Source organism: Gorilla gorilla, chromosome 4 (genome assembly GCF_029281585.2).
Source record: "Gorilla gorilla gorilla isolate KB3781 chromosome 4, NHGRI_mGorGor1-v2.1_pri, whole genome shotgun sequence".
Classification (NCBI taxonomy): Eukaryota; Metazoa; Chordata; class Mammalia; order Primates; family Hominidae; genus Gorilla; species Gorilla gorilla.
Window position 1 is genome coordinate 183,999,428 of NC_073228.2, and position 25,167 is coordinate 184,024,594.

The 25,167-nt window shown below is 41.0% G+C and overlaps 1 protein-coding gene across 3 annotated transcripts in view; it reads right to left on the bottom strand.

The window, feature by feature from the left end:
- RNF130 (ring finger protein 130) overlaps window positions 1-25,167 on the bottom strand; it is a 159,261-nt gene that overhangs the window by 113,477 nt on the left and 20,617 nt on the right. For all 3 annotated transcript variants that reach the window (XM_031010870.3, XM_031010871.3, XM_031010869.3), the window contains exon 2: window positions 14,423-14,617. In XM_031010870.3, coding sequence (XP_030866730.1) covers window positions 14,423-14,617 — 195 coding nt within the window. The remainder of the gene's footprint in view (window positions 1-14,422; window positions 14,618-25,167) is intronic.

Genomic DNA, 25,167 nt, shown 5'->3' on the forward strand with positions numbered 1-25,167 from the left:
TGTGGTCTTCCTCCCAAAAACCCATATCCCTAGCCTAATTATAAGAAAACTATCAAACATGTCCCAGTTGAAGGACATTCTACAACATGCTGGGCCCGCAGTCCTCAAAGCTGTCGAGGTCATCAAAAACAAGGAAAGTCTGAAAAAGTATCACAGCCAAGAGGAAACTAATGGATCATGATGGCTAAATGTAATGTGGTGTCCTGGGTGGGATCCTAGAACAGAAAAAAAACTAGGTGAAAACTAAGGAAACATGAATAAAGTGATAGACTTTGGTTAATAATTACGTACCAACATTAGTTCACTGTGGTACAACAAATTAACATGTTACAGGGGAAACTGGGTGGAGGGTTTGCAGACATTCTTTGTACTGTCTTCACAATTTTTCCATAAATGTAAAACTGTTCTAAAAAGTAAAGTTTTTTTTAAAGACTCATTATATAAAAGGGAACAACTTCTCATCAGAAAAAAACGTAAGCCAGAAAACAACAAACAACGCCTTTAAAGTGCTGAAAGGAAAATTCTGTCAACACAAAAATTTATACCTGTCTTTGAAAAACGATGGGCAAACAAGACACTTTCAGATAAGTAAATGTTGAAGAGAATTCATCATCGGGAGATCTGTGCTGCATGAACTGATTTAAAAAAAGGGAAATGACACCAAACGGAAACTTGGAAATTCAGAAAGAAATAAAGAACAGCAGAACTGTTAGTATGTAGGCAAACATAAAAGCCTACCATTTTTTCATGAGTTTTGCCATTCCCACTCCCTTCACGAACGAGGGGTCCCTTTTCATTCTTCCTCTAAATGCTCCTCAAACTTAAGCATCTGACAGTGGGTCTCAACAGGGGCAGTAAAGCTCTCCTGGGGGTGTCTGCAAGCCCTGTGGGAGGGGTCTCTATGCTGTCGCAGGCACAGAGGTGTGCCACCAGCATTTAGCAGGCCCATGCCTGGGAGGTGAAACACTCTGCAACACAAAAGACAGACCTGCAGAGCAAAAGGACTGTCCCAAAATACCCCTTGCCTTGTCCTCCACTTCCTGAATCGAGAAGCACTGTAAGCATCAATGCGGGGTAGAGATCCTCACCCAGACCCCTAACACCTACAGCCTAAGGCTGCATGATCCTCCTTAGCAGCTGTGCCAGTGAGACCAACTCTTGAGATCCTAACTCCAACGTCAGGTCCGTCATCATATGAACTGCTATCAGTTAAGAACATCCTCCGTCCTGGAACCTAGGAAACTGATTTCTAAAACAGTATTTCAAACCCATGTAGATCCTTTATATGATTTTACCTTCCTCCTCTTCTGCTGCCAGTGAGGAAAGAGAAGCACAGAAAAGACAAAAAAGTAAATCAAGTGACAACTTCAAACAACCCACTTGGGACACGGAGACTGCAAGGAAGGCTAGAGGACAGTCTCATGTATCTGCTGGTGAAGGCACTCTCCAGTTCCACTTCAGATTTAAAGAAAAAAGAAAATTAAGAGCTTATGGAAGTTTTAAAATGAAACCATTGCATTTATTTTATTAAAGGCTATTTTTATTTTTTAAAAGCTACTGCTTAAGTGTTTCAGTTTTAGATTTTGATAATTATGAATTTTTTTAAAAAAATGTATGAACCAGATGGAAGATACAGTAGAAGCATGTGCAAACTCAGGCAAAAATATAAATGCAATTTAAACCCTTACTTCCTGCCACAGCAGTACAGTTCAACTCCAAGCTCCATCTTTTCTGAGGTAGTTAAATCCATATTCAATTAGAAGCTAAAAAACTTTAAACGGTAAAACAATAGTATACTTATATTACTCATTTTCTTGATAGGCATTTAGAATAAAGAAAATAGATTTACGTTAAGTGGCCCAAATTACTGATATGTAAAGGTATTCTACAATGTGTTTGTGATTTCTTTTTACTTGTTTTCATAAAGTATTTTTTGTATTCACAGTGAATTTTCTATATTTTACAAAGTGTGACATTTTTCTATTCAATGCTAGATAATAAATATAGAGCTAAATATGTTTTTTAGAGAATATGATGAAAAAAAGGTGAAGAGCCATTCAACTAATTTTGTTCAACCATCCAAAAAAAAAACCCCAGTAAGAAGCATCTGATATTGCTGATTGATAAAAAGATTAAAAAGCAACATCATTATTTGGTTACATGTTTATCTAAATTACCTCATCTTCCTTTCAACAATGGAAAGAATGTCCACAAAATTCTTAGAGACATACAGATAAAACTACAGCTAATTCTATCAGACAGTGATTTAACACAACTTAAGATGATTAAACAATAACAGTAAAGTCTATATAAATCTTTAAAAACCAGGAAAATAAATCCATAATTTTCAGACAAGTATGCATTATTGTAAACTATCCAAGAACCCATAACTTCCCCTTCATACTACCACAGATCCGCTAACTACATGACAAAGAACTCATTCTGCTAACCAGAGGTAACAAGTGAAACCACACAATGAGTAGCCTTTCCTGTCAATGACGTCACGGACAGGGCACTGGAACAGACGTCCTTCAGTCACCAGGTGAAGGGCGTGCTTTAGAATAAACAGGACCAAGCTCCTGGTTGACAAGGCAAGAAAACAAAATACTTACACTTGTATTGGTACATACAGTATATAGGGAATACTTATATTCCAATGTGGAATTTCAAAATTAGGTATAAAACATAGCCTTAAATGAAAAGAAAGCTTAACTACCAAACTAAATAACTTAATAAAATCATTTCAGAGCAACCCATATTTATTTTGTTCAGGGCATTTTGCTGACCACTGCAGAGAACCGAAAGACATGATACAAACTTTAACTGCATTAAACTCTGGGCTTTTCCTTACTGCCAGTCCAGTATGCAAAGAATGACCACATGAAAGGAAAAGGACAATACTGTCATGGAGGTACAGAGAGAGCTCTGAAGACTGCAGGAGCCTTGGACTGTAAACTCAGTAAGGGCAATGATCCGGGTTTCTCTCCTTTTGACTTTTACCAGCTCTTACTAGTTCACATCAAAATGCACAGCAAAGAGAGCTGCCAAACCACTGCTTCTGCCCTACGATGAAGGGAGGGCAAAACTGGCACAGCAGCAGGACGGGGTGAAAGCACGGGTCTCTGGGTCCATCCCTTGAGACTGTCTGGGGTGGGGTGGGGGGAGAATCCTGGAATCACTGTCTTTCCAATTAGCTTATGTGATTCTGACACCAGGGTTCTTGAATTTCTGTAGACAGCACTGCCCTACAGGGTGAGAAGGGTTATCTGTGGAGGAAGGGAACTGAGTAACACATTGATGAGCCTGGAAAGCAAGGAATTGCCAGTGTATAATGACTTTCTCTGAGTATAAGCAGAAACAGAAAGGCAGAGAGTTATGACATACAAAAGTCAGAAGAGGATCATAATTCTGGAGATTTACCGTGAATGCCTGGCTGAAAAGACGAGACCCAGAGAAGCTTCTGATGGTGTGTGTGTTCTCTGTGCTACTTAACCTGCACTTCTCACCCCATTCTTAGGACAGGCTTTCAGCTAGTGCAGCTCGCTGGACTGAAACGGGACCTTTCTATAACCACTGTCCCTCTCACCCTGAGCATGGACTCCATTAAGAACCCTAGCAGCCAGGACGCGTGCCTTCCTGCTCCACTCTTCCTCTCCACACGTCACCTGTGGGGCTTCTGTTGCCACCACTGGTTCCCTCCACACTCCCACCCAATGCTTCCTGCTGGTTTTCCAGGTCCCAATCAGATGGCAGAGAAGAAGCTAGGAACCCTGCTAGCTGCTTGAGACAGCTGCCATCATTCAGTGGGGCTCCGGCTGCCCGGCTCTGTGGCTGCTGCTGGTGTGAGACTGCACACCCTAGTGCAGCGCTGGAAAGCACAGCTTAGGCCGCATCAACCTCATCGGGACCACACCTCCCTTCTTTCAAATCCTCCCGTGTTACTAAGCGACAGTCCTTGCTTTAGGCACACTTCTGCTCTGAATTGAATTTACTATTACCCTATCCACCATGTTGAGCTGTGCTGTTTTTTCCCTGTACTTAAAATTACTTTTGTTTTGCTTTTCCCCACCTCAGATCCTTCACTTACGAGGGGCCTTTGGCCTAGAATACTCTTCTCAACTCCGACTCAGATGCTGTTTCCTCAAGGCATTCCTCTCTGACCCCTTGGACCTAAGTCACTTCCCACAGTCATGACTTCGTACTCAGTGTTCATCTTCTCTGCTTGTTATAACTCCATGGAAAGAGGCACCATGTGTGTCTTGTTTATGCTTGGAGCTCTAACAAGAGTTCAAAAAACAATTAGCATATAGAATCCAAGTCCCTCTCTCTACTTGCAGTTACCAGATTTTCTACATTTCCTTCAGACTCCCTCTCCTCTCACCAGATTTTTGATTCATGTGGTCCCTCTACTGAGAGGATTTTCTCTTTCTGGTCAAATCCTAAGTGTAATCCTCATTATGTAGGGCCTAGCCCAATGAATGCCTCCTACATGAAGTCTTCCAGACCTGGGTCAGAACCCCTTTCGGAACAATACTACGGCTGATCCCGCTACGTAGGTATGCAAACTTATGCACTGAGTCGTTCCCCAATTACTTCAGGCATGTGTGTTTCCCTAAGGGAGGAAGTGTTCCTGGCAAACACTCACTCGTACATACTTCTACAAATCCCTACAGTGTCCATCACAGAATGCCTGGCATATAGCAGGTATAAATCGATACCTGTTGATTAACTGTTTTTTTGTACTAGATATATTTTAAACAATTAAGTTATATGGAAAAACACCAGGAGAACGAAGAAAAAGTATACTTAGAAATTTTTTTAAAGTGCCAATCTCAAAATCAAAGAAAACTTGATTTCATAATTTTATAAAAGCTACTGCTTATTCCAGGCATAAGAAAAATTGTACAACTGTTATACATTACAGTTTGTTAGCTCAATAAATTTTGCAATCACCCTCTTTTAGGTAGACGAGGATGCCAGTTTAAGGACTCAGTTACCCGAAATCACAAGGCTGATAATCAACTTGGTCTAAGATTCAAATCCCAATCTTGTGACTGTTTGACATTTATGCCAAACTCTTTTCTCTATTTTAGAGGTACTATATCGTCCAACTAAAACATTTTTTCTTCTATAACTAAAAATGATTGAGAATGTCATAAAAAATTAAAATCTGTGATAAATTATTAAATATGATTTTGGAAGATGAACAACCAGAAGAAACTGAGACAGCTATGGAAACAGTGATCTATAAATTGGATGAAGTATTTCAATAATGTTTTTCTAAGGTGATGAATATGTGACAGGCAGCATCTCCACTGAGAACAGCATGAAACCAAGAATTTATTCTGTCTGAAAAACAGGAGACAATGGGCAACAGCCTAGAAGTTCAAAGGGAAAACAGAAAGTGCTCAAAGAAAAAGGATAAAAGCTCTAACCAAGAACCAAGAATCTTTTCACACACTAAGATGAGTAGTTTGCAGATAATTCACAAATTCCCAAACAAAATGGCATTTTTACTAATCTTAAAAATAAAAGCAATATTATATTGCAGAATTTCTTTAAACAAATGGGTTTACTTCCACTGCTTTTGTGAACAATACAGCCATGTAGTCCAACGTAGCTGGGACTACAGGTGAGTGCTACCACGCCCGGCTCATTTTTGTATTTTTAGTAGAGATGGGGTTTTGTTATGTCTAGAACAGGCTGACCCAGAACTCCTGGACTCAAGCTATACCCTGCTTAGGCCTCCTAAAGTGCTGAGATTACAGGTGTGGGCCACCATGCCTGGCCACTATCCACCTTTTTTTTTTTTTTGAGACAAGGTCTTGCTTTGTTGCCTAGGCTAGAGCGCAGTGGCACAATCTCAGCTCACTGAAACCTCTGCCTCCTGGGTTCAAGGATTCTCCTGCCTCAGCCTCCCAAGTAGCTGGGACTATAGGTGTGTACCACCACGCCCGGCTAATTTTTGTATTTTTGGTAGAGACGAGGTTTCATCATGTTGGCCAGGCTGGTCTTGAACTTCTGACCTCAGGTGATCCACCTACCTCGGCCTCCTGAAGTGTTGGGATTACAGGCGTGATCCACACCCAGCCACTGTCCACTTTTTAATACCATTCTATCCTTATATGCTCTTTTAATTTCTACCTTGAATACTCAAAATACAAATAAAAGCAAAAAAAGATCACCTCATGAATACTTGCTTTGTCTCTCCAAGTAAGAATACTTGAGGACATACAACTGAAACCTGTTTCAGTTTAAGAATCTTGTATTTGTGTTGCTTTTGAACTTCAGTTTGCATTATACTTTTTAAAAACAGCTTTAATGAGGTATAATTTACATCCTACAAGACTCATCTTTGTAACTGTACAATAAGTAAAATTACAGGGATGTGCAACCATCATCACATCCAGTTTTGGGTCATTTCCATCACCGCCCAGAAAATTCACTCACGCCCTTTTTAAAAATACATGTTCCCTTTTTGGTGTTTTATTTTTGTTTTTTAAAAGATGGGGGTTTTGCTGTGTTGTCCAGGCTTAGACTTGACCTCCTGGGGTCAAGGGTGCTCCTGCCTCAGTCTCCGATGTAGCTGGGATTACTGATGCTTGCCAACATGCCAGCTCCCTCACGCTCACTGCAATTAATCTTCATGCCCAGCTCCACCCTACACAGCCACTAATGTGCTTTTTGTCTCTGCATGTTTGACTTTCTTAGACATTTCATATGCTTCTAGGTACTTTGCATTTCCATATAATTTTAGGATCAGCTTATCAATTTCTACAAAACACATGCTGTGATTTGCATAGGTACATACCACAAGGAATTTATATATCCATTTAAGATAACTGCCACCCTGACAATACTGAACAATGGAATCAAAGGATATGAAAGGTCTCTCCATTTATCCAGATTTTTTTTTTTTTTGAGACAGGGTCTTGCTCTGTTGCCCGGCGAGAATGCAGCAGCACCATCTGGGCTCACCACAACCTCTGCCTTCTGGGCTCAAATGATCCTCCCACCTCAGCCTCCCGAGTAGCTGGGACCACAGGTGAATACTGCTACACCCGGCTACTTTTTTTATTTTTTATTTTTTTGTAGAGACAGGGTCCTCCTATGTTGCCCAGGCTGGTTTTAAACTCCTGGGCTCAAGTGATCCTCCCTCCTTGGCCTCCCAAAGTGTTGGGATTACAGGTGTGTGCTACCACACTTGGCTGAGATTTTCTTGAATTTCTCTCAGTAACATTTGTAGGTTCAATGTGCAATTCTTACATTTCTTTTTAACAAGTTTTTGTTGTTAGGCTATTGAGAATGAACTCTTCTGAATTTCATTTTTGGAACATTCATAGCTAGCATATAGAAATACAATGGTTTTTGGGCAGGCCCAGTGGCTCATGCCTGTAATCCCAACACTTTGGAAGGCTGAGGTGGGCGGGTCACTTGAGGTCAGGAGTTCGAGACCAGCCCGGCCAACATGGTGAAACCATGGTGGTGTGCGCCTATAATCCCAGCTGCTCGGGAAGCTGAGGCAGGAGAATCACTTCCACTTGAACCCAGGAGGCAGAGATTGCAGTGAGCCAAGATCGTACCACTGCACTCCAGCCTGGGCAACAGAGCGAGACTCTGCCTTTAAAAAAAAAAAAGAGAGAGAGAGAGAAATACAATTGGTTTTTGTATAATGACTTTGTATTCTACATTCTTTCTAGACTTGTTTATTACATCTAGTGGCTTTTTAATAAATTCTATCTGATTTTCTACATACACAACCTATGAATAATGAATTTTATTTCTGCCTTTCCCAACTGGATGTCTTTTATTTTTTTCTTCCCTGTTTACAATGGTTAAAACCACAAGAAAAATGTTGAGTAAGTATAATGTCGAATACAACTAATGAGAGTGGACATCCTTGGCTTGTTCCTGATCTTAGGGAGAAAGCAGTTAGTCTTTCACTATCAAATATGATGTTAACTGTGGCTTTTCCACAGATGCCCTTTATCAGGCTGAGGATATTTCCTAATGTGTTAAATGCTTTTTTTTTTTTAAATCATGATGGGTACTGAGATTTTGTCAAATGCTTTTTCTGCACCTACCGAAACTGGTTAGTTGGCTTTTTCACTTATTCTATTGATTTTCAGATGTAAAAAAAAAAAAACCATATATCCCATTCCTGGGGTAATGAATCTAATCCATTTTATATGTTACTAGATTCTATTTGCTAATAATTTTAAAAGAATTTTTGTGCCTACATTCGTAAGGGATATTGGTATATAGTTTCCATGGATCTCTTTGTTTGGCTTTGATATGAAAGTAAAAACCAGCTCCACAGAATAAGTTGAGAAATGTTCTCTATTTTCTGAAAGTTTGTGAAGGATTAGAATTATTTTTTCTTTAAATATTTGATAGACTGCACCAGTGAATTTCATGGGAAGATATTTAATCCCCAATTCAATTTCTTACTTATTATAGGTCTACTCAGATATGCTATTTTTTCTTGAGTCAATTCTGACAATCTGTATATTTTTAGGAATTTGTTCATTTCATCTAAGGTGTCTAATTTGTCAGTATACAGAAAAAAGTAAACATAGCAGGTTTGAACTTCTATCCGTCGAAAGGCGTGCTTACAATGTTGGCCCTTGGGTGGCATCTGGGAACGTGGGTTTGGGGAGGATTCCCACCATTACCTAATAAGAGTGACTCACTGTGAGTGTGACTATGTGGTGAGTCCTGGGAGTCCTCCTAGTGAGTCACTGAAGCTGTGGATGGTCATGGGGACCCCAGACATAGTTACCATAAAGTTCTTCACAATATTCCTTTATAATCCTTTAAGTTTCTGTAGAGTCAGTAGTGATGCCCTTTTTTAGTTGTGATTTTGGTAAACTGTCTTCTTTTTTATTGTCGGTCAGTCTATCTAAAGGTTTGTCAATTTTATTGATAGTTCCAAAGAACCAACTTTTGGGTTTCATTGACTTTCTCTATGACTTTTCTGTCTCACTTATTTCTCCTCTAATCTTTATTAACTCCTTTGTTCTACTGGTTTGGGGTTTTGTTTGTTCCTCTTTTTTATAGTTTCCAAAGGCAAAACTTAGTTTAATGATTCTATATCTTTGTTTACTGACCTAGGTATTTAAAGCTATTAACTTTCATCTAAGTACTGCTTTCCCAGCATCCTACAAATTCTGATGTGTTTTCATTTTCATTTGGTTCCAAATGTTTTTAAAATTTCCTTTTGAATTTTTTACTGGGCCCATGTGTTATTTAGATGTGTGTTGCTTAATTTCAAATACTTGGGAATTTCCCAGATTTTCTTTAGTTGTGGTTGAAGAATATACTTCGTACAATTTCAGTCTTTGAAAATATATTCAGACTTGATTTACAGCCAACCATATGGTCTATCCTAGAGAATGCTCCATGTGTGCTTGAAATGAATGTGTATTCTAGTCAGTATGTAGAGTGTGCTACATATGTTGGCTAGGTCAAGTTGGTTAATAGCGTTGGTCAAGTTTTCTATATGCTTGCTAATTTTCTATCTAGCTATTCTATCAATTACTAAGAGTAGGGTGTTAAAATCTCCAACTATAATGGTTGAAATGTCTGTTTCTCCTTCCCATTCTGTCAGTTTTTGCTTTGTGTATCTTAGGTCTCTGATATATGTTGGTGTGTCTCATAGTGTCCCACAGGCATCTGAGGCTCTGTTCATTTTCCTTCAATTGATTCTTCTCTCTACTATTTTGAATCTGCTGTTGAAGGCCTCTAGTGAATTTTCCATTTCCAAAATTGTACTCTCCAATTCCAGCATGTCTGTCTGGCTCGGCTCTTTTATAGAATTTTTATGTTCTTTACTGAGAATCTCTATTTGTTGACTCACTGCTGCCATTCATTATTGTCATACTTTATTTCTTTAAATATAGTTTCCTTTAGTCTTTGGACATATTTATATTAATTGCTTTGAAGTTTGTCTCTGCTAAATCCATCATCTGGGAACACTTACAGACAGTTTCTATAGACTTTTCTTTTCCTGAATATGAGTCAAACATCTCTATATTTTGCATGTCTTATAATCTGTTGAAAAGTGAACATTTTAGACAGTATATTGTAGCAACTCTGGATTCTGATATTTTCCCCCTTAAAGTTGGTGGTGTTGTCTTGTCTGCTTGTTCACTTTTGTTTGGTAACAGACTGGGTTAAACACATGAAATCTATTTTCACTGTGATGTGCAACCATGATGTTTCCACTCAGTTTCTTCTTGTTCTATGTTCTTTTTCCTCCTTCTTTTTAATAAGACTGGTTTCCTAGGAACTGCCCAGTCACTGGCTCTCCTCTGCTAGCCTGCCTCTGTGAAGTCACTTCCACAGACAGTGACACTGGACTCTGGTGTCACTCACCACTGCAAACAGAAACTGCTAGTCCTTGCAGCCTGCTCCACACTGGCAGAAACTCCACACAGCATAGCTTGGGGAGTTTGGGAAGCAGCACCCTGCTAAACCACAAATTTCCACTGCTCTTACCTGAAGTCTAGAAGTTTTTCAAAGCATAAATGTGTCTCAGATTATTGTCCCTTCATTCATATCCAGAACACTGAAATGGTTGTTTTGTCAATTTTGTCCAGTTTTATAGTTGCTTTTTTGGAAGAGGATTTGCTGATCTCTTCACTTGGTCTTAACCGGAAGTGCTACCCCTACTTCTCTATTATTTTTAATCCTACCTTATAAATATTTTACAAAGTTTTTCTCTAATGATTATTTTGAAATACTTCAAATAAGCAAAAATTACAAAGAATATAATGTCTGTCTACCCCCACACTCAGCTTAAGAAATAAAACATTATAGATACATTTACTTCTCTCTGATCCTATTTCCTTTCTTCCCTCTCCAGAGACAACCATTATCCTAAATTTTGTATTTCTTAATCTTATGTATGTTTTTCTTAGTTTATACCTATATACATGCTCTTAAATGACTTAATTAAAAAGTTTTGCATTTTAATTGTATTCAAATGATATCCAACTATAAATATTCTTCCATAACTTACTGTGTTTGGGAGACTTATTCACGTAAATACATGTAGCTTTAATCCACTGACAGCTAACTGCTGCATAAACATGCCACAATTAATCCAGTCTCCTATGACAGATGCAGGTGTTTTCAATAATCTGCTGTTACAATGCTGTAACACTCTCCACGTGTCGTCCATGCACATGTGCGAGAGTAACAAGGGTGGAAAGAAGGACAGAGAGAGGCTATCAGTGCTTGTGTAAGTATATGAAATCTGCCCACTGGCTTCCACATGGTTGGAGGTGAAATGGGAGAGAAGGGGAAACAGCGGTTGTGCTCCACCGCAGGCATCCATGGCCTTCCACAGAGTCGAGATTTAGAGTCACAAGAGGCATTACAGAAGGCCTCTATCCTCCAACCCGCACCCAGGAGGCAGCCTGGCCTATGTCACAGAGCACGTCAGTGGAAAACCTGGGACTAAAACTAGGTTTCCCTTCTTCACTGCCTTCTTTCTCAAAGCAAGATCTGTAGGCCAGCAACATCAGTGTCACCTAGAAACTTGTTAACAATACAGGCTCTTGGGTCATATTCCAGACTTACTGAATCAGAATTTGTATTTTAACAAGATTCTGAGCTACACATTCAAGTTTTAAAGTTTGAAAAGTACTCTAGAGTATGTATCTGGAGTGAAATTAATGATCGCAGTGTGCAGATTCTTTTAACTATACCACATAATGCCAAATTTCTCTCCAAAGTATTGTTCCAATTTACCCAATTTACTTTCCCACATTATGTTTTCTAACTGTCTACGAATCTAATCACAACATAAAGCCGTTTCCTATTGCTCTTATGTACACCTCCACTGTTTGCCTTACAAAGCTTCCACTTCCTAAATATATCCTCAAACTATATCCCTGCATTTCTTTAATTTGTGCTGTTATACACTCATCTGTGATAAAAAGAGTTACATGGTCAAATAGGTTTGGGAAACACTAGATTAATCAAAATAAAACAGGGTTTTTTGTTTAGTTTTGTGTTTGTCTTTGAGACAGCTTCTAACTCTGTTGTCCAGGACGCAGTGCAGTGGTGTGATCATGGCTCACTGTAGTCTCAACTTCCCCAGGTTCAGGAAATCCTCTCACCCAAGCCGCCCAAGCAGCTGGGACTACAGGAATGCACCATCACACCTGCTAATTTTTGTATTTTTTTTGTAGAGATGGGGTCTCCCTATGTTGCCCAGGTTGGTCTCGAACTCCTGGGCTCAAGCAATCCTCCTACCTTGGCTTCCCCAGGCTCAGGGAGCCATGATCGTACCACCGCACTGCATCCTGGGCAACAGAGTTAGACCCTGTCTCGGGGAGAGAAAAAAAAAAAAAAAAAAAAAAAAAAGCCTGTTTTTTTTTTTTTTTATTTTGATTAACCTAGTATTTCCCAAAGTGCTTGGATTATAGGATTATAGGTGTGAGCCACTGCGACCAGCCAAAACAGGTTCTTTAAGACTTCTCAGAGACCCAAAAATGTTAGTAAGTCCTAGGAGCCCCTAAATGTGGACTACATTTCAAGCACTTTCTGAAACTTACTGTTTCCCCATGAGTCCTCTAGGAACATATCTAAACAAACTAACATTTCAAGGAACACAGCTGGGAAATGCTGCACTGATACAGGCTTCCCATCCTTTTTAAATACAAGTAATTTTTTTTTAAGATTTCAACTCCCTCATAATTCCCAGATCATCTCATACTTTTATCAAAAGACTCTCATTCTAGCTACTTCTCTGTGGTTTTGTGTAAGTAAAACAACATTAATAAGAAAGAAAAATACATTTTGCTCAGTTGAATTTCTCCCTATTCATTTTTCTTCATGTTTTAAGTAAAGAAGAAATCAGCATGGAATGAAGATAAGTTACATTAGGCCCACATCTTTAAATAGTTTTTCTTCCCTCTGAGACAACTGAGGAAAGCAAACCGGCACCTGCTCTGAAACCTAGCAGAAAAACTACCCTCGAGTCCTGTGTTTCCACACAGATGTCCAGCTAAATTAAACTGCCCTTTAATTTTCTTTTGCTTTCCCTGAATAAATTAAAAGTTACACAACCCCAGTGATCTCCAGATAGTGAAAAATCACACATTTTATTTTATTCTTTTTGTTTTTCTTTAGTTTCAGTTTTTGTACAATATGCATGTGTTACTTTTGCAATTGGAAAAAATACACCTTACTTCTTTTCTTTTCTTTTTTTTTTGAGATGGAGTCTTGCTCTGTCACCTAGGCTGGAGTGCAGCGGTGTGATCTCAGCTCACTGCAACCTCCACCTCCTGGGCTCAAACAATTTTCCTGTCTCAGCCTCAGTAGCTGGGATTACAGGTGCCCTCCACCATGCCCAGCTAATTTTTTTATTTTTAGTAGAGACAGGGGTTTCAGCATGTCAGCCAGGGTGGTTTCAAACTCCTGACCTCAGGTGATCCTCCCACCTTGGCCTCCTAAAGTATATCTTACTTCTAAAAGGCTTAGTTTGAAAGGAAGAAAACAAGTCAGAGGGCACTAAAGTTGAAATCCATCTGCACCATTCTATCAAGATGTGTGGGGAAGTACCAACGACTCTCAATTAAGGTGGGCAAGTCTTTGCAAGAAACTTGCTAAAAATAATTATGTAAAAATTACACGATGAAAAGTTAGTTCTTTAAATAAGCCAAACTCTAAAATTCTCATGAATGCAAAACTAAATTTTATCTGGATTTCAACTTAAGGAGACAGAGTGGTGAAACTAACAGAACATCAACAAAACTAGGGTGTGAGCCCTCTTCTGTTGGCCCTTACCTCTTTCAGTCCCCTTCCTAGGCTGTAAGATGGCAGAGAACCTACATCATGCATGGTTATTGTAAAGACTGTCTAAAAAATATATTTTAAAAAACTCATCGCACAGCGCCTGGCATTTATATAGTAAGTGCTCAATAAACTGCAACTATTGTTATTAAACAATCAGAAATATCCTAAATGCTTCCAGAAGAAATAAAGCAGCATTGTTACTACTGAAATTATATTAATTACTAAGTCAATTTCAACATTTATCCTGATGAAAACAGAATCCTTCCCAGACAGGCAATCCTTGAGAATCCATGACATAACCTGGGCGAATGATTCCAAATCAAATACATTATTTGTCAAAGCTATTAAGCAAAATGTAGAAATGCAAAACAACTAAGAATTTAATCACAGCCAGTTATTTAATAAGTCCAAGTTTTACAGACTGCTATCACCATTACTTACGAAAAAGAAGAAATTCAACTATGGGGAAAAAACATGCATCCCAACAGACAAATGGCAATACTAATAGGATTATGTTGGAAATTACATGGCTTCAGCAGAGGCAGAATGCTTACCTATAAAGCAATGATTTCTAAGAAGAAAAACAAAATCAACAACCCTCATTTTTGTTTACCTGGATGAGTCATGGTAACTGGCTCCTCTTTGGATTTATTATTGTAGATGACTACAGCAACTGCATTGTGGAAAGCGGCCCGTGATATTTTCTCTTTAAACGTGCAGTTTCCCCTCTGCAGCAAGGCAATCCACTGTTTGATATTAGGAGGGACAAAGAACCGGGTTTGTGGATCACAGCCCAGATGATCAGCAACTGAAAAGAAAAAGAAATACACACATTAAAGATAAATAAAACTGACCAAGTCTTTATCAAAGTGTCAACTGCTTTCTGAATACCACACAGAGCTAAAGCACGTGAAGCAGCTCGCTGCCAGCAGAGCTATGAATACATCCACAAACAGTACAATGAAGCTGAATCAGTATCTATAGGGAGAGATGCTCCATGGGACGGTTACCTATAATGCAAATTAAAACAATGAAAATTTCTTAACTTTACAGACTGATAAAAAATAAAAAAGGACTGATAATATCCAGTACAGGGTGGTAAAGGGAGGAGGAAGAAAAGGCCAACACAGATGAGAAACCCAGGTGACTGATGTAACCCTGACACCCTGACTCTTACTCATTCCTGTTCATGTACTAGCCTCTCCACACACCGCCACCACCGCTATCCCCACGGTGAGAAAACAGGAGCCTGGACTGGGGGCCAGTGAGGAGGCCAAAATAATCCTCGGTTCAGTTACTAAGTGATCCTGTTGAAATTCAACCATGTTTGAGCAAATTTCTTCATAAATGTCTAAGGAAAATTTAAAAGTTTGGTTTTGGCTTATATTTGAAAGTTGAAGTAGTTAAAATAACATCTAAGTAGAATAAATGTATTATTCCTCTAATTTATGTTAGCAAAAGTCACCCCACAACTCCATATCAAGATACACTTACTGTATCCATCTGTCTAACAGGTTACAAGAAGACACTAAGAATGTTGGTACTACAAATTACATGGCCACTGTTCTAGATTTTTTGGTATCGTTTATTTAAAATACTCATAAGTACATTTAAATCTGTCAGAGTAAGTGCCTCAATTTTTCACTCTGCACATATGGCCATCATGGTTCTGGCATCCTCTGCAAATCTTAAGAAGAAGCCCCCGGCTGCTCTTCCCACTCCCACTTTCACATTTATAACAGGTTCAAATGAGAGAGAAGGGCAGCCCAGAAGGGGAGAGAAGTCACCAAAGGCAGAGTCTGCAGAGTGCTGGCGCACAGTGGCGGAGGGTGCCAGCCCTGTGCCCTGAGTCAGCCCTGCCGGTCCTCTGTGTGCCGGGAAGGAAGCAAGGAAAGGGAACACGGCGCATGGATCTAAAAAGGTGACACCAGAAGTAAATAAATCATAAAAACAAGGCGAGGTGTGGTGGCTCACGCCTGTTAATCCCAGCACTTTGGGAAGCCGAGGCAGGTAGATCGCTTGAGCCGAGGAGTTTGAGACCACCCTGGGCGACAAAGTGAAACAAAAAATACAAAAAATTAGCTGGGTGTGGTGGGGCACATCTGAATTCGCAGCTACTGGGGAGGCTGAGGTGGGAAGACTGCTTGAGCCATGATCGCACCACTGAACTCCAGCCTGGGTGATAGAACAAGACCTTGTCTCAAAAAAAATCATAAAAACATTAAGTATTAATTGTAGTAGATAAAGAAATGACGCCAGTGGGAAAATATTGGCTTTCTACACACCTAGAAGCACATGCTTAGCAAAAGAAACTAAATGCTTGCACTACTTAAATTGTAAAATGTAAAGATGTCAGTAACTTCAGAGAACTATTACATCTACCATTCCCACTTAAATATCTTTCCCCAAATTTTCTTTCAATTATTGTGGTGAGAGACTGCACCAAGAGTGTATTTGCTACCAGAGGTCTCCTAATACATGAAATGGAAGATGAATGTTTTCACAATTTTTCATGATTGATATTGTATACGACCATTATCTACCCTTTTCCTTAAAAGGTTTCTGCACTCTGAACCTTTAACCCTTCCTCAATCAAATTAAACGGGGATAGAAGCCTATGTCATGATTTTAGGAGTCAACTATTGAAAGACACAGACGATGCACTATAAAACTTTAAAATCCTGAAACAGATTGTTTACTTTCATCACTATCTGTTTCACCGATAATTATGCTGTAAAATAAAAGCAGCTCAGTGACCTGTTACGATAATCTCCTCTTAGAAAAATGTCTAATACTGTATCCAAACAGGGAATAACCAAAGAACTGGTTTTAGGTGTTCTGTTCGTTATTTTTCAAAACATACTGCTGCACAAACCCTGGAAGAAAACGCAAAATCAAGAATATCTAAAGTGATGTGTATCCTTGCCTTCTGTGCAACACATTTAATCATTTGTCTGTGACTTATCTCTTCTTCCCTGTGGTCTCGCACACATGTACAATGTAGTAAAGAGCAAACAACATAGTTATGGAATCAGCAAGACTGTGCTCCAAGGTCTAGATCAACTGCTTACTAGCTGTGTAACCATCACAGGTGACTGAAATTCTCCCATCTTTAATTTGTACTTATTTATAAAGATTTAGATAGTCTTATCTCACAGAATTTTACACGTGAAAAAGCCAACAGTAATGCTTTCTGGCCAGGCGTGGTGGCACACACCTGTAATCCCAACACTTTGGGAGGCCAAGGTGGGAAGACCACTCAAGGCCAGGAGTTCAAGACTAGCCTGGGCACATAGTAAGACCCTCATCTCTACACAAAATAAAAAACAAAAAAATTAGCTAGGCATGGTGGCACGCACCTGTAGTCCCAGCTACTCAGGAAGCTGAGATGGGAGGATCGCTTGAGCCCAGGAGTTCAAGATTACAGTGAACTATGATCATGTCGCTGCACTCCAGCCTGGGTGACAGAGCAAGACTCTATCTCTAAAAAACAGTAATAATTCCTTCATTCTTCAATGCTTAAAAAACACTCTTTCCTTTTGTTTGTTTCACTGACATTCATCCTATGTTGTCTTGGTGATCCAGTTTGGTCCCCTTGGGAGTTTCTGTGCCAAAATATGTGAGCTACCCCGCGCTCAGCAGCACCCCACACTCCTCTGCTCTTAGTAACCACCACTCACAGATCCCAAGCCCCATCTTTTTTACCTCTTTCCTTTTGACAGTGTCACAGTCCACTCAGAAGACAGCAGTTCAGTAATATTCATAACACTCTAAGAATGAAAAGACACAGCAAGGGGTGCAACCACGGAGCAAAAGTTATCAAACATACTGCAGGAGGACTTTAAAACTCTCCTAAAGGAATCCCGCCCACTGAGAACAGATTCTATGAACAACAGCATGATCAAAACAAATCCAACAACGGCCTGTGTAAGCAAAAGAATGTTCCTGTTTCCCAAAATTCATCTAACCATCATCCATAAAAGGTCTCTGAAAACATTCATATTGGTAGGACAACACAAGATAAGCAAGGATAGGAAGCTTCTGTTCAAAAAAGTGGTACTTATTATTCAGAAGAAAATAAGAGGTTTTCATAAACAGGAACTTAATACTGTAGTATATTCATTCTACCTAGTTATTCCCTCCTGTAATTAAGAAAATATAAATAATGAAAACAACGGTTCTATAACAACTTTTCAAGACTGATGACTACAATTAAGTAGTATTACTCCAAAATTTAATACCAGTTGTTTACACTTGAGCAATTTATTAAGTGAAGACATATTATGGTGTAAAATATCTATATAATTATGAGCCTTTAAAATTTGTCAATAGCAATTCTGTTAAAATTCAGAATAACTGTACTTCCGTTTTTCTCACCTGCCAAATTTTATAAGAGGATACTATCTCTGAATTATTCGCATTTATTAATTATAGAGCCAGGAAAAACCTACCAGAGGTTCTGATAAAAATTTCAAGATAGATAATAGAAAATATTTTACTATAGAACTTAATTTTTTTTTCCTCTAGGGCTTTTCCTGCTGAGTCCAAAAGTATTAAAAGTAATGAGACTTATTTACCTCTTGACAGGCACCAAACAATTATGGGCTCCTCACCTCAATGAATAGTAACTTATGTGCTCAGCTACACGCTAAGTACCAAAGAGAAATACAATGTGGCAAACGCCTTGCTCTTGACTCTTAAAGAGCCTCCACGTGGCCGGGCACGGTGGCTCACGCTTGTAATCCCAGCACTTTGGGAGGCCGAAGTGGACGGATCATGGGGTCCCGAGTTCGAGACCAGCCTGACCAACACAGTGAAACCCCATCTCTACTAAAAATACAAAAATTAGCTGGGCATGGTGGTGGGTGCCTGTAATCCCAGCTACTCAGAAGGCTGAGGCAGGAGAATTGCTTGAATCCAGGAGGCGGAGGTTACGGTGAGCCAAGATTGTGCCACTGGACTCCAGCCTGGGCGATGGAAGTAGACTCCGTCTCAAAAAAAAAAAAAAAAAAAAAAAAGCCTCCACATTCACTGAGGCATCATAATTGGCACCAGCACAGAAGCTGACGTTAGAGGGTGCCAACACGAAGTGCACTTTAGAGACTGAAGGAGGGAGGAGGGCAGGACGATGGTCAAGATTTAGTGTTAGCTGGAGCCCACATGGAACCCCTGAAACTTGCGCAGCCAGGAAGGAGGTGGATACGTAAGTTGCCAGCATAAAAACACAGAACAAAGACTAAACTCTTCTCTTGAACTCTTGCAAAATTAAGTAAGATGATATGTAACAGAGCCTACAACACTATACAAATTTAAGAAGATCAAGTTCAGAAAAGATCTCATTTGCAATGAGAGAAGGGGAAGAATATTCAGGTAAGAATAGTATGTAAATATTTAAAGGGCTGTAGGAATGAAATCTCTCTTCCACACCCCACTGTGTTCGGAATTGGTGGGTTCTTGGTCTTGCTGACTTCAAGAAGGAAGCCACGGACCCTCACGGTGTTACAGTTCTTAAAGATGGTGTGTCCGGAGTTTCTTCTTACTGGTGGGTTCGTGGTCTCACTGACTTCAAGAGTGAAGCTGCAGACCTTCTCAGTGAGTGTTACAGCTCATAAAGACCGCAGGGACCCAAACAGTGAGCAGCAGCAAGATTTATCTCAAACAGGGAAAGAACAAAGCTCCCACAGCGTGGAAGGGGACCTGTGCACGTTGCCGCTGCTGGCTCGGGCAGCCTGCTTTTATTCCCTTATCTGACCCCCACCCACATCCTAATTGGTCAATTTTATAGAGAGCTGATTGGCCCATTTTGACAGGGTGCTGATTGGTGCATTTACAAACCTTGAGTTAGACACAGAGTGCTGATTGGTGCATTTACAAACCTTGAGTTAGACACAGAGTGCTGATTGGTGCATTTACAATCCTCCAGCTAGACACAAAAGTTCTCCAAGTCCCCACCAGATTAGCTAGACACAGAGCACTGACTGGTGCCTTTACAAACCTTGAGCTAGACACAGAGTGCTGATTGGTGCATTTACAATCCTTTAGCTAGACAGAAAAGTTCTCCAAGACCCCACCCAACTCAGGAGCCCAGCTGGCTTCCCCTAGTGGATCCCGTGCGGCGTGCCCACACTCCTCAGCCCCTGGGCGGTGGATGGGACCAAGCCCCGTGGAGCAGGGGGCAGTGCTCGTCAGGGAGGCTCCAGTGGCGTGGACGGAGGGGGGTGGGGCTCGGGCATGGCAGGCCCTGCCCCGTGGGGAGGCATCTGAGGCCCCACAAGAATCTATGCGCGGTGGACCGTGGCACGTGCGGGCCCACAGTGCTGAGGGACCCGGCGCACCCTCCGCAGCTGCTGGCCCAGGTGCTAAGCCCCTCACTGACCGGGGCAGGTGCCGGGCCCGCCAAGCTCGCACCCACGCGGAACTCCAGGGCCAGCCTCAGCCAGCCCAGAGAGGGGCTCCCACAGTGCAGTGGTGGGCTGAAGGGCTCCTCAAGCGTGGCCAGAGCAGACACCAAGGCGAGGAGGCACCGAGAGCTAGCGGGGGCTGCTAGCACGTTGTCACCTCTTACCACCAGTCTGAAACTCTCCTCCTCTTTGATTCATTTGATTTAGTAAAACCTCATTTCTTAGAAATGTAAACACGCCACATAAGAAACACTCACCACGTTGTGTAGGCTAATGGTTTCCTTCCTACCCCTGAGAATTGTCAGTCTGCTGCAGGGGCAGAAGTGATAGCCTCGGACAGTAATTTTCTGCAGTGATGGTCAAAACAGGCGGCCGCACAGCACAGTGGCAAAGATGTGCCTCTCCCTCTCAAAGCCTGTGTGTGTCACTTCATCCTCCTGAAATGCCAGTCCCACCACTCTTGCTCACCACCTTCTGAGCCTCAGGATTCTGCCAAAATGTCTTCTCCAGAACGCTTTCCCAGCCTCCTAAGCCTGAGTTGGGTGCTTTTTTCAAGTTGCCATGGCACCCTTAGGTTACATCCATCTTGGCATTTATCATACTGTATTAGTAACTGGCTGTTTACTTCTGAGGCTTTCCTTCCGGAATGTGAGGTCTAGCATCTCCTGTGAATATGTCTGGCACATAGATGTTTAACATGATCGATGAAGGAAAAGGGGAAAAACGACAGGGAAATTACGCCAAAACTGGCATTAAAAAAAAGTTTGTGGCAAAGAGTTCTCTGTTTCACGTGGTAATATCCTGACTATGGTAATGTTCTATCAGTTGCTTCCTACAAAAGAGGTAAAAATAAAAATGAGACTAATTAGTTACCCCGGATTTAGATTCCTCCATTGTCAGCTATGGTCTGGTTGCTTTCCTACTCCTGAATTAGATTATAATTTCTTTATTCTTTAAATTTCCTGCTTCTACCCTATCTTTCCTTATTTTCCTTTGTCAAATTCTAATTTTATGATTCAAAGAAAAAAATACAATTCATCATTTCTGTTATCAATTTCTTAATTTTATTTTTAACGGCAGCTACTGGACTTAGGTGGAGCTTTCATTCTCTTTATCCACTTCCATGGATATAACTTATTATCTTACTGCTTCTACACTTTCACTGAAACCTAACATTTCTTTTTATTACTTAGCTTCCTTGGGTGTTTAGTCTTACTGAAAATGTTTTTTTCTGGCCCGGCGCGGTGGTTCATGGCTGTCATCCCAGCACTTTGGGAGGCCAAGGCAGGCAGATCACCTGAGGTCGGGAGTTCAAGACCAGCCTGACCAACATGGTGAAACCCTGTCTCTATTAAAAATACAAAATTTAGCTTGGCGTGGTGTGTAGGCCTGTAATCCTAGCTACTCGGGAGGCTGAGGCAGAAGAACTGCTTGAACCTGGGAGGCAGAGGTTGCAGTGAGCCGAGATTGCACCACTCCACTCCAGCCTGGGCGACAGAGTGAGACTCTGTCTAAAAAAATAAATAAAATAAATCTCAGGCCACTCTTTGTTCTCCAAACTGGCTTGCCCCAGCCAAGCGCTCTCCTCTCTTCACTCCCACGTCCCACTTCCTCCAGGCTCTCCTCCTCCACTACCACAGTCATTCCTTGGGTCTTTACTGCCTCTTCTTCCTCCAGTCGAACCTTCAATACTGACGCTCCCGAGTACTCTGCCTTCCCTGGCGTGGGCCCACGACTCTCCAGGGCTCATTTTCACCATGCCAACAGCACACTTTTTTTTTTTTATTGGAACAACAATGCTTACTAACATCTCATGCTGAGCAGCCCTCTTCTGAGAAATTATTTTTCATTTTTACTTACATGAACCCAGTTTCTAATAGACACAGCTAAATCAGGTCAACAGCATGCTAAGAATCGGGAGAGGAAAGTGGAAAATTACACACACAGAAGGGAATTCATTCCCTTCCATTCCAAGCAAAACCTCTGCCTTGATGAGTTAACAGGAGTTCTTCAAGATTTCAACTGGTTTACATGGAAGGGGCATGGAAGGGAGTCTGCAGTCCGGTTTAAGGCAGATCACTCTATATCTAATTTGTCTGTTTCCAGGTGGCTCTGCCCTGCTTCTAGGCTAGAGGATATTATTATTATCAAAGGCTACAGGACTAACCTCCGAATCTAGGCAATTTCTGCTTGACTCACATAGGAAGAACCAGTGTTCCATGTAACAAAATCAATGACTTAGATTGATTAAAAATAATGAGGCCAGGTGCAGTGGCTCATGCTTGTAATCCCAGCCCTTTGGGAGGCTGAGGTGGGAGAATCACTTGAGCCCAGGAGTTGAAAGCTGCAGTGAACCGGGATGGCGCCACTGCACTCCACCCTGGGAGGCAGAGAGAGATGCTATCTCAAAAATGGGAAGAGAGAATTTATCCTGTCTCAGAACAGGGCCGTATTTTGGGGTGAAGAATTCAGCACCTCAGCAGTGTCACCAGGATCTGGTTCCTTTTCATCTCTTCCCTTTGCCATCCATAGCTTCAGCTTCATCCTAAGAGTCCCCTCTTTATCATAAGATGACTGCCAGCAGCAACTGGAGTCACACAGCTCCCTGTTCATATTCAGTCGGAGACAGAAAAAGCCAACCCTCCAGGTATGTAATTTAAGCTCTTCACTTCGTGCAGCTCACCCTAGGTCATTTATCCTTCTGTGCCCCACACCCTCTTCTGGGACTCAAACAGGTGTCACTTAAAGCATGTGGCTGCATGGAAGTGATCACAGATGCCTGAATTACATAAGGTTTCTGTTTTCTGTTTTAAATAAGCAGAGGCTGGTAGGCAATTAACAGCTCACTTCAAACCTCAAGGTAACCTTATAGAGTGGCTCTTAATTCATCAGAATCCACGCTTGGCAATTCAAACCCACCAAAAAGGACAAAACCCAAAAAGAAAGCTTCTTTGGTTTCCAAGCGCTTTGATACAGGGAGACAGCTAAGGTACCAGCCCTCTGCCTCCTTCCCTCACTCGAGGGAAACATGAGCTATTTGGGAGTGGAGAGCCCCACTTGAAGATCAGCAGCTACAGCAAGCGTTCTTGACAAGGCTCTGGGGATAGAATTCAGGGCTGAGTGACATTTGGATGAGGGGAAATCATCTTTATTTCTGCTAAAATCTAACTGAAATCTAGCATTTTCTTTATTTATAAACATAGATAACAAACCATCTGTAACTCTGTAACCAGCGGCAACCACATTACAGTTATTGCAAATACTGCAAAATACTGATAAGGTGATTAGGCCCACCACTCAATCCTGTCCCCAATGTTAACTGTACAAGTATTACCATGTCACAGACATGTTAAGTATTTTAAATACTTTGATACATTGTTTCAGTATACTTGGGTTTCTTTAATCCTATTTACTCCTGCACTTAACACTATTCTGAGAAGCAGCCCACAGGTTAAATCAGACTGCAAAAGGAGTCTCAACTGCCAGGCTTAGTCTATTTGCATATGTATATGATATAGTTGGATTCATCTCTATTATTTTATTGTGTTCTTATTTATTCTACTTTTCTAAGCTTCTTTATACTTTTTTCCCTCTCCTTTCTGCCTTTGAATATATTGACCAAATTTCATTTCCCCCTTTTCCTCATCTATATATTCAAGTTCTATTTTTTTAGTGCCTACCCTTAAAATGTTAACATGCATACCTGATAAAAGGTCTACAGTTAATCAGTACCTCTATTCTCCTCCTGAATACCTCAAGGCTCTTAGTTTCCTAGGGCTGCCAGAACAAAGTACCACAAGCATGGTGGCTTAAACAACAGAAATGTATTCTCCCACAATTCTGAAGGCCAGAAGTCCAAAACCAAGGTGTAGGCAGGGCCACTCTCCCTATGTCTAGCTCTATCTAGTTATTTCTTTATATAGATATGTAGATACAAAGGGATTTATTATAAGGAACTGGCTCTGGCAATTATGGAGACAGACAAATCACAAGCTCTGCAGGGTGAGCTGGCAGGCTGGAGACCCAGCAGAGCCGATGGAGTTCCAGGCCAAAGACCAGCAGGCTCTGCACCCACAAGAGTCAAAGGTCTCAGCCGTAAGGCAGTCAGGCAGGAGGAAACCCCTCTGACTCCAGGGAGGGTCACTTTTTTGTTCTATTCATGCCATCAGTGGAATGGATAAGACCCACCCACATTATGGAGAGCAATCTGCTTTATTCGGTCTACCCATTCAAACGTTAACCTCGTCTAAAACCACCCTGACCGGAACACAAGAATTCTCTCAGGATACTGTCTGACCAAGTATGTGGGCACCTGTGGCCCAGTCAAGGTGACACATAGAATTCACCATCACAGTCCTCCTCACAGCTCACTTTTTTCCTTCTGTGTTCCATTTCCCTCCTCCTTATTCTACATCCTTCAGAAGTTCTTTCAATGTGGATCTGTTAGGTAAACTTGTGTTTTACATCTGAAAACATCTTTCTTTTGTTCTCATTCTTGAGTGACAGGTTAATTAAGTAAAAAATTCCAGACTGTTAATTTTCTCTCAGCACTTCGGGGTTGTTCTTCCACTGTCTTTTTTATTTTTATTTTTGGAGACAGGGTTTCACTCTGTTGCCCAGGGTGGAGTGCAGTGGCACAATCAGAGCTCACTGCTCAACTTCCTGGGCTCAAGTAATCCTCCCACCTCAGCATCCTGAGTAGCTGGGACTACAGGCATGCACCACCATGCCTGGCTAATTTTTGTATTTACCCCAACATGAGGTCTCACTATGTTGCCCAGGATGGTCTCGAACTCCTGAACTCAAACAATCTGCCCACCTCGACCTCCCAAACTGCTGGGATTACAGGCGTAAGCCACCAAACCTGGCCAATTCTAGTACTTTTAAAAAGTAAACTAAATGTGTTTCTTGTTTTTCTCCTAATTGACAATTCTTACAATTACCAATTGTAAATAAA